General features: G+C 52.2%; 1 protein-coding gene across 1 annotated transcript in view; it reads right to left on the reverse strand.

The window, feature by feature from the left end:
• Window positions 1-1,240: 1,240 nt before the first annotated feature.
• LOC133339007 (fibroin heavy chain-like) overlaps window positions 1,241-10,632 on the reverse strand; it is a 17,641-nt gene continuing 8,249 nt past the window's right edge. The window contains exons 5-10 of the mRNA XM_061547142.1: window positions 10,312-10,478; window positions 7,993-8,114; window positions 4,901-5,068; window positions 4,170-4,606; window positions 3,628-3,699; window positions 1,241-2,107 (exon numbers count right to left, since the gene is read on the reverse strand). Of these exons, the coding sequence (XP_061403126.1) occupies window positions 4,918-5,068; window positions 7,993-8,114; window positions 10,312-10,478 (440 nt within the window). The 3' untranslated portion in view covers window positions 1,241-2,107; window positions 3,628-3,699; window positions 4,170-4,606; window positions 4,901-4,917. The remainder of the gene's footprint in view (window positions 2,108-3,627; window positions 3,700-4,169; window positions 4,607-4,900; window positions 5,069-7,992; window positions 8,115-10,311; window positions 10,479-10,632) is intronic.

Below are 10,632 nucleotides of genomic sequence, written 5' to 3' on the forward strand. Positions count from 1 at the left end.
GTATTTTAGGATTGTATATTATGGCTAGTTTACATTTTATATTGTATACTTATTCAAAATTTGACATACTTTACCCCCTGAGTATTAGTTAGACTATTGTAATTTTAGTATAGTTAGACTGTATACCACTTATTTACGTTTTAAGATTCGTACATGTTGAATGTATGCACCTTCCTGCCATAGTAAATTCCTTGTCTGTGCAAACTTTCATGGCCAATGAAACCCTTTCTGATTCTGGTTTCTTGCTGTGGTTGTCCCAGCTGATGACGGACTGCTTGTGTTGCGCCCGAAACGTCGTGATTTATTTGATATTTTATACCCACGTGGACTTTACCCAAGGAGTTTGTTAACGGGTTCACCAGTGCTCGGGCCCGTTACCTCGCCAGGTAGCGGGTAAAGGGGCCGCTCTACCCCGTTGTGTTAGGGACACCGTACAAGAGCCAAATAAACATCGCGTTGCCTCGCAACAAGTTGTCCGTCAATGTCTACCCAGCACAACTGCATGCCTACACAGGGTGGTTTACTGTGGGCAGCCAATAATGTGTGTTGCGAGTTTTGTACCCGAAAAAGGGCCGAATGTGTACGTGTAATGTTGTAGGTTGCATTCTATTATCAAGCCTGCAGGGACCACACATCATGCTCGTGGTAGAATACGTGAAACGAACATTGTTTTATGATGCACACATTACTCGTCGGTTCTTTCGGTAGAGTTACGTAGAAAGATAACATAATGAATTAAATAATAGCACACGACGTTTCGATTGCAACACCAGCAATCATCAGGTACAAATGAAATAGAAAACAAACCTAGTAAATAATATTATTAAAAATATATATTATAAAAAAGGTGTCAGTTTTGTTGCCAGATAAAAGGGTAAAAAAACAATTATCATATTTTGCTACTGGCAAATGAGGTTCCAATGGTGCAAACCTAGTAAAGTTATAAATATAACGCAATACAACACACAGAGTCGGCTAACATAACAGTCAATAACACCTCACCTGGTTGATTAATGTTCCTACAAAGATTGCTAAATTTGAGAGAAAGACAGAACACAGACACGGAGACACACAGACAGACACACAAGCAGAGAGAGATAACACAGAGACACACACAGAGAGAGACACACAACATAGACACACAGAGAGAGACACACAACATAGACACACAGACACACAGAGAGAGAGACACACAACACAGACACACAGACACACAGAGAGAGACAAAACGAAACATGGGTTCCTTCTCCCTGTTTAATGTTGATATTCATGGCTCACAGACTGTTGCTGCTGCTGCTGCAGACGACGAATCCATCCTGAGCATCAGTCCCTGAGGCCCAGGTCTCGTTCCATACACACACACAAACTCCACACTGGGCTCACACCGACGGATATCAGCTTCATGTAATACTGGTTGATCACAACTCAGTTTAAACTGGTGTCACAGTTTAATTTATAATTTAAACCCATAAAACACGTACATCATAGGTCTCACGTTAAACTGGCTCACGGCTTTCTCAGAGTGAGCCGATCTAACACGGTGAGCCGGTCTAACACGACTCTCAGTGTGAGCCGGTCTAACACGGTGAGCCGGTCTAACACGGTGAGCCGGTCTAACACGGTGAGCCGGTCTAACACGGTGAGCCGGTCTAACACGGTGAGCCGGTCTAACACGGTGAGCCGGTCTAACACGGTGAGCCGGTCTAACACGGCCCTCAGTTTTCTTGGTTCTTTCGGTAAAGTCAGGTAGAATGGAAATAATAAAAGAATAAAAATAAAACATTATAAAATAATTCTCACGACGTTTCGGCCACAACAGCTGAAGAACAGGTCTGTCGAGAAGACAGCGTCTGAAGACTCTGTCTTCAACCAAGAAGATGAATCCCTGCAGTCACGAAAGCTTTAAATCGAAATTGAACGGCCCTCAGTGTCGTCTGGTTTACGACGGCCCAAGGGAGGCGAGCAGGCCCTGGGCAGGCATGGACGAGATCTCCTCGATGAGCGGCCGCTTCACCACGCCCCGGCACGACGCGCCACGCTCCCCAGCGACCCCAGGGGCCCTGCCGGCCCCGATGGCTGCTGGGCTTTGCCAGGGGAACAGCACCTCCTGTGAGAAGGCAGCGGCAAGCAGAGGTTAAGTGGTAAAAAATTAACCCGTAAAAACAAAGTTTTTCACTATAAATCCTTTACATGCGTGGCGGCCAGAGTCCTCTCGTCCTCTGGCTTGAGATGGCTGCCACCTATGGGTCAGATGATTGCCTGCCACCATTAAGCAATTGGTAATTAAAAATAATTTTTCTCCTAAAAAGTGAAAAATTTTGGAAAAAAGTTTTCGCGAAAATTAATTGTCACGCACAACGAGTCTGTGTGCAAAATTTTAGCTCAATTGGATCACGGGAAGTGGGTTAAAAACGGCCGAAATATTTGCACGGCCGTAAGCGCGCAAGCAAGCACGCAAGTGAACTTAATATAAAGGATTTAAAAATCACCCTCGGCACAAAGCGGAGCGTACCGGGTTACGTGTTTTCTTGGCAAACGGGAGAAGTTGAACCCTTCATAAATCAATCTTAAACGGAACACGAAGACCAAGACCCCCTGTGTGGCCTTCACCATTGGCGAACGGACAGAGATACACAGAGATACGTAGAGTGAGGGAAAAAAGTATTTGATCCCCTGCTCATTTTGTACGTTTGCCCACTGACAAAGAAATGATCAGTCTATAATTTTAATGGTAGGTTTATTTGAACAGTGAGAGACAGAATAACAACAACAAAATCCAGAAAAACGTATGTCAAAAATGTTATAAATTGATTTCCATTTTTAAATAAGTATTTGACCCCCTCTCAATCAGAAAGATTAGGAGCACACTCTTAAAGAGTGTGCTCCTAATCTCAGTCTGTATAAAAGACCTACCATTAAAATTATAGACTGATCATTTCTTCGTCAGTGGGCAAACGTACAAAATCAGCAGGGGATCAAATACTTTTTTCCCTCGCTGTATAATTCTGCTTTGGACTTTGCCAGAGAGAGCTGGCTGACTGGATGTGACGCCAGCCTCACGATCTGGAAGAGGATTGCAAGGCACGATGTTTCCCAGGATCTCTCTCGAATCTACGACCACCGGCGTGCTTGCTCTAGGAGCACCGCTGTTGTCCCAGGGACAGAGGTCGCAAACGGGTTTTGATTCCTTACCCGTACCCGGCCGCACCAGGGTCGCAAACGGGTACCCGGCCGTACCCGTACCCGGCCGTACCCGTACCCGGCCCGTACCCGGCCGGGTACGGGTAGGGTACGGGTATCGGGTACCTGATTGCGACCTCTGGGATGAAGCCATGTTGCAGGCGCGGGTGGGTTGATTCTCGGAACTTGAATTGTGAGAAGAGACAAGACGTTGGGAAATGAGTGACAAACGGTGACTCACCAGTGACTCACGGCCTACCCGTACCCGGCCGCACCAGGGTCGCAAACAGGTACCCGTACCTGTACCCGGCCGGGTACGGGTAGCCGGGTATCGGGTAGGGTACGGGTATCGGGTACCCGGTTGCGACCTCTGACGTACATACACACACACAACGAGGCTGAGATTGTGGGAGCTGAAAAGTGAAGGAGTGAGCGGTCGTGGCTCACCCCGGGGTGCTGAGAGGCCGGGTCCCACAGTTCCTCACCACAGACCGGCGCCTCCTCCAGGTCGGGCAAGTCCTGTGCGCACAACAAAGGGCAAAGATCCCCCGTGTAGCCTTTAACAGACTGCAGGGGCAAGTGCTGTTGGCGAGTAGCACCTACGAAGGCCGCCACGGCACACGAGGGGGTGGGTGGCTAGCACCACGCCCGGTCACCGCCAGTGGCGATATTTACACACCGCGTAAATTGAGGCTGAGTCGACCTAGGGGAGGCTCAAGACCGGTTCAGAAAATCCTCACCGGTGTTGGCCGTGAGCGGGAATCGAACTCGGGCCACCGGGTTCGTAGCGCAGTGTAGCGCTAGTAACTACACTACTCCTTTGGGCACAAACAACAACAACAACAAGCGCCTTTCACCACTAAGTGGTGGTGACGTCACCACGGTGCTTCTCTCACCTCACTCACCTCACTCATCTCACCTCACTCACCTCACTCACCTCACACTCATCACTCTCACCTCACTACCTCACTCACACTCTTCTCACTCACGTCAAGGCTGATGTTTCTGCTGGTGTCGTCCCGCGCTGCCACCTCCTCCACCTCCTGCACGCGGCTGCTGCTCCTGCCGCTACTGCTGCTGCTGCTGCCGCCCGGCCTCACCGCACCTCCCGGCCCAGTCCCATCGGGACGGCGGTCCAACTGTGGCTCACCAACCTCACCACCCTCACCACCCTCACCGCTCTCACCACCCTCACCGCCCTCACCGCTCTCACCACCCTCACCGCCCTCACCACCATCAACACCCTCACCACCCTCACCACCATCAACACCCTCACCACCCTCACCACCATCAACACCCTCATGACCCTCACCGCCCTCACCACCCTCACCACCCTCACCACCCTCACCGCCCTCACCGCCTTCACCGCCCTCATCACCGCCCCCACCGCAGGCGCCGCCACCGCCGGTCTGCTTGCCACTGGCCCCTGGAGGGTGAAGGGAGGGCAGTGACGTCAGCCTCACCACCCTCACCACCCTCACCACCCACGCCGACCGGCACAGACCGTGCTGGGCTCGCTGGTGAGCTGCGTGTTGTGGAAGCCGGGAGTGTGGTGGTGGTGGTGGTGGCGGTGGTGGTGTTGGTGTTGTTGTTGTTGAAGCTGAGAGTGTGGTGGTGGTGGTGATGGTGGTGGCGGTGGTGGCGGTGGTGGTGGTGGCGGTGGTGATGGTGGTGGTGGTGATGGTGTTGGTGTTGTTGTTGTTGAAGCGAGGTTCGCCACCTGTGGTGGAGGAGCTGTCACCGTCGGCCCGGACTCTCCGCCCCGAGCGCCGCTGCCCCAGCGCCGCGGTGGCCTCCTGCAGGCGCCGGCGCTCCCGCGTCTCCCACGCGGCGCGCTCCGCACGCTCCGCCGCCCGGCCCCCCCCGTGCCCAGGCCTCGGCACACGCCCTGAGACGGGGCGGGGGGGGGGTGATGGGCACCGTTCAATAACGAAGACGAAGGCTCCCTGCGTGGCCTTGACGAACCGTTGCTGTCACGGCGAGAAGCGGCGCTCGTGAAGGCTGGAACGAGGGGGGTGACACCACTGGTGGCGGGCATCGGCAAGTCCAGCCAGCTCCACGTCCCTCCTGTGCCGCATCAGCTCTGTCTCTGCTCCAGCCCGTGCCGCTCACTCGCCCACTCACCCACCCACTCACTCACCCACTCACTCACCCACCCACCCACTCACTCACCCACTCACCCACCCACTCACTCACCCACCCACTCATTCACACACTCACTCACTCACCCACCCAATCACTCACTCACTCACTCACCCACTCACTCACTCACTCACCCACCCACCCACACACTCACCCACTCACCTACCCACACACTTACCCACTCACCCACTCACTCACTCACACACTCACCCACTCGCTTACTCACACACTCGCTTACTCACACACTTACCCACTCACTCACACACCCACTCACTCACACACTTGTCTCGGGTGTGGACCAATCAACTTCAAGGACAGTGCATGTCATTATCATCATCAGAGTTGTTTCTTTGTGTTTGCATTTTGACTGCTTGTGTTGTGGTTATTGCAAACATGATGCCTTGATTTTTATTTTACTTTTATTAATTTTAATTTTAATTTTTCACCTACGTGACTTTACCGAAAAAACCTAAGAATATTGTATAAAGGTGTCAGTTTTTGTACCAGTTGAAAGGGTAAAAACCTACTACTATATTTTGCCACTGGTAAAGGAGATGCCTCAGAGTGGTTTTCACGACGTTTCACTGCTTGTGTTTTAAGCCTCGAGGGGAAGGGTGTTAAGTCTGGCTCCGTCCAAAAGGAGTTTTCTCTTTCCAGGAGGCGTCACGGATGAGTCGTTGTTGGCTCTAGATTTGAGGCTTTCGTGACTGCAAGGATTCATACTCTTTGTGTTTTTTTCAGTGAAGTCACCATGACCACACGTCAGCGTTCATCTTGCACATTTCTAATTTGCCCCACCCGGCAGCATAACAAAAGGCTGCTTAATCTTAGCTTCCTTATCTACTTACGCCCCCTGCATCACAAAGCTTCAGTTTGAACTCCATGCGTTGCCTCACAGCGCCCTCCCTGTTCCTCACATCGTTGCCTCCCAGTCCACAGCCCACACACTCACCATGACCCCCCCCCTCCCTCCATCCCCCGTGACTATGTAACTCCTCGTCACAACCATCTCTTAGACATTCTAGATTTGAAGCTTTCGTGACTGCAAGGATTCATATTCTTAGGTTTTTTCGGTAAAGTCACGTAGGTAAAAAATTAAAAAAGTTAAAAATAATTTTATTTTATTAATTTTAATTTTTTACCTACGTGACTTTACCGAAAAAACCTAAGAAAATCTCTTAGACACCCTGAAGAGGTTGTGCTTTCGCTGCGTCGTCCTCACCTGAAGAAGGACGCTTGTGGTTGTTGTTGTTGTTTGACTTGCATCCCACTGGGATGTTTGCACACAGCGTTGGTGTACGGTGCTTGTTCTGCAATATTTTGCTGTCTTTTCTTGGATTTTCTGTTTGCACTTAGTCACATAGTCACTTTAAGATGTTTTCTTGTTCATGTTTTTGTTTTTTTGTTTGTTGCGGTTGCACCCGATTCAAGAGCCGAATGGCTCACAGGGCTATACATAATACATGAAACTTTAAACTAAAATTGAACTTGAAACTTGTGTTGCGCCCAAAACGTCGTGATTTAATTTAGTTGTTTTCATTTTTCAATTTAAAGCTTTCGTGACTGCAGGGATTCATCTTCTTGGTTCTTTCGGTAAAGTCACGTAGAAGGGAAATAATAAAATATTAAAAATAAACATAATACAATAATTCTCACGACGTTTCGGCCACAACGCAAGCAGCCGTCCTCAGGTGGAGAACAGGTCTGTCCATTCAGACGCTGTCTTTCCGACAGACCTGTTCTTCACCTGAGGACGGCTGCTTGCGTTGTGGCCGAAACGTCGTGAGAATTGTATTTTATTATGTTTTATTTTTATTATTTTATTACTTCCCTTCTACGTGACTTTACCGAAAGAACCAAGAAGTTAGTTGTTTTCACTTATTTGATTAGATTTTTTTACCGACGTGACTTCACCGAAAAAAAAAAACAAAGAGTATGGATCGTTGATAATTGGTTTGTTACCCTTCTATCTGGCAACAAAACTGACACCTTTTTTACAAGGAGTCATGTTTGCATAGACCACAATACCTTTTGGCGTCATCTGGTCCAACACCATGTGAGACTAGGCTCTAAGGAAAGCTGTCTCGGGTGTGGACCAATCAACTTCAAGGACAGTGCATACATTATCAGAGTTATGTTTTTTGTTTGCATTATGACCGCAGGTATTGTGGTCTATGTAAACATGACTCCTTGTAAAAAAGGTGTCAGTTTTGTTGCCAGATAGAAGGGTAACAAACCAATTATCATATTTTTACTGACAAATGAGGTTCCAATGGTGTAAATGCTTACCCCGAGCTCTCATACTCTGATGGTGCATTGTCTTTGAGTTGTGCGCCTTTTGGCGTCATCTGGTCCAACCCATGTGATCCTAGGCTCTAAGGAAAGCTGTCTCGGGTGTGGACCAATCAACTTCAAGGACAGTGCATACATTATCAGAGTAATGTTTTTTGTTTGCATTACGGCTGCAGGTATTGTGGTCTATGCAAACATGACTCCTTGTAAAAAAGGTGTCAGTTTTGTTGCCAGATAAAAGGGTAAAAAAACAATTATCATATTTTTTACTGGCAAATGAGGTTCCAATGGAGTATGGATCGTTGTTGGCTGCTGTTGTTGTTGCTGTTGTTGTTGTTGTGTTGATCCTGCGCGTGTGGCGGACGTCACGGGCCTCACCTGTCCTTGGGGAACACGGGGCGGTCGTCCAGGAAGGTGAGGTGGGGCAGGCGCACGGTCAGCGTGCGGCGGTAGTCGGGGATGTCCCGCACCACCGCGTTCCCCGTCAGGGTCAGCACGCGCTGCGGGCACAACCACGCGGGGTAACCATGGGGGGTAACCATGGGGGGTAACCATGGGGGGTAACCACGGGGTAACCGCGGGGGGGTAACCACGGGGGGTAACCGCGGGGGGTAACCATGGGGTAACCGCGGGGGGTAACCGTGGGGGGTAACCACGGGGGGTAACCACGGGGGGTAACCACGGGGTAACCACGGGGGGTAACCACGGGGTAACCACGCGGGGTAACCACGGGGGGTAACCGCGGGGTAACCGCGGGGTAACCACGGGGTAACCGCGGGGGGTAACCACGGGGTAACCGCGGGGGGTAATCACGGGGTAACCACGGGGTAACCGCAGGGGGTAACCGCGGGGGGTAACCGCGGGGGGTAACCGCGGGGGGTAACCACGGGGTAACCACGGGGTAACCGCGGGGGGTAACCGCGGGGTAACCGCGGGGTAACCACGGGGTAACCGCGGGGGGTAACCACGGGGTAACCGCGGGGTAACCGCGGGGGGTAACCACGGGGGGTAACCGCGGGGGGTAACCACGGGGGGTAACCGCGGGCAAGCACAGGCGATAGCACAAGGCCGTGAGCTACCACATTCCAATGTCCACCCCCCATGCGCCCACGTCTCCGTGTCCACGCATCTCCATGTCCTGTGCCCACCGCATCTCTGTTGCCCATTTTGTCCCCGTGTCTCCGTGTGTCCGTGTCCCAGTGTCTGTGTCCCCGTATCTCCACGTCCCCGTGTCCCCGTGACTTGTCCCCGTGTCTCTGCGTGTCCGTGTCCCAGTGTCTGCCTCCCCATATCTCCGTGTCATGGTATCCCCGTGTCTCTATGATTTGCCCCCGTGTCTCTGTGTCTCCGTGTCCCAGTGTCTGTGTCCCCGTATCTCCACGTCCCCGTGTCCCCGTGACTTGTCCCTGTGTCTCTGTGTGTCCGTGTCCCAGTGTCTGCCTCCCCATATCTCCGTGTCATGGTATCCCCGTGTCTCTATGATTTGCCCCCGTGTCTCTGTGTCTCAATGTCCTAGTGTCTGCTTCCCCGTATCTCCAAGTTCCCCTGTCCCCGTATGTCCCCGTGTCTCTGTGTCCCTGTGTCTCTGTGTCTGTGTCGAGCCCCCGTGTCTCTGTGTCCCAGCATTTCTTTATCCCCGTGTCTCTGTGTCTCCGTGTGTCTCTGTGTGTCCATGTGTCCCTGCGTCTCTTGTGTGTCCCAGTGTCCCCATGTGTCCCCACGTCTCTGCGTCCCTGTGTCTCTGTGTCTGTGTCGAGCCCCCGTGTCTCTGTGTCCCAGCATTTCTTCATCCCCACGTCTCTGTGTCTCTGTGTGAACCCGTGTGTCCCTGTGTCCCCACGTTTCTGTGTCTTCATGTGTCCCCACGTCTCTGCGTCCCTGTGTCTCTGTGTCAATGTCGAGCCCCCGTGTCTCTGTGTCCCAGCGTTTCTTTATCCCCGTGTCGCTGTGTCCCAGTGTCTCTGTGTCCCAGTGTCTCTGTGTCCCAGTGTCTCTGTGTCTTTGTCGAGCCCCCCTGTCTCTGTGTCCCAGCGTTTCTTTATCCCCGTGTCTCTGTGTCCCAGTGTCTCTGCGTCCCTGTGTCTCTGTGTCTTTGTCGAGCCCCCGTGTCTCTGTGTCTCAGCGTTTCTTTATCCCCGTGTCTCTGTGTCCCAGTGTCTCTGTGTCCCAGTGTCTCTGTGTCTTTGTCGAGCCCCCCTGTCTCTGTGTCTCAGCGTTTCTTTATCCCCACGTTGCTGTGTCTTCGTGTTTCCCCGTGTCCCAGTGTCCCCGTGTCCCCATGTGTCCCCACGTCTCTGTGTCCCTGTGTCTCTGTGTTCGCGTGTCCCCATGTGTCTGTGTCCCCACGTCTCTGTGTCCCTGGGTCTCTGTATCTGTGTCGAGCCCCCGTGTCTCTGTGTCCCAGCGTTTCTTTATCCCCGTGTCTCTGTGCTTCCGTGTGTCTCTGTGTGTCCATGTGTCCCTGGGTCTCTGTGTTCCCGTGTCCCCATGTGTCCCGACGTCTCCGTGTCCCTGTGTCTCTGTGTCTTTGTCGAGCCCCCGTGTCTCTGTGTCCCAGCGTTTCTTTATCCCCGTGTCGCTGTGCCTCCGTGTGTCTCTGTGTGTCCCCACGTCCCTGTGTCTCTGTGTCCCCGTGTCCCCATGCGTTCCCACGTCTCCGTGTCCCCGCGTGTCCCCGCTTCTCTGTCCGTGTCTCACCAGGCTGGGCATGGCTGCGAGGATGTCGACGAGCTGCGGGTCGCGGATGAGGTTGTGCGAGAGGTCGAGGACACTGAGGCGGGGGCACGAGGCCAGGGCCCTGATGGAGTCCAGCGACTCCAGGTGGTTGTGGGACACCTGGAGGGTGGTGAGCGCCGGCAGGGACGCTACCACACACAGAGAGAGAGACGGAAACATACACACGCAGCAGTTATACACACAGAGACACACACACGCAGCAGTTATACACACAGAGACACACACAGATACACACACAGAGACACACACAGATACAACAACAACAACAACCGCCATTCGCCA

This window comes from Lethenteron reissneri, unplaced genomic scaffold (assembly GCF_015708825.2).
Source record: "Lethenteron reissneri isolate LAM-NWPU_2019-01 unplaced genomic scaffold, ASM1570882v1 scaffold_1639, whole genome shotgun sequence".
Taxonomy (NCBI): Eukaryota; Metazoa; Chordata; class Hyperoartia; order Petromyzontiformes; family Petromyzontidae; genus Lethenteron; species Lethenteron reissneri.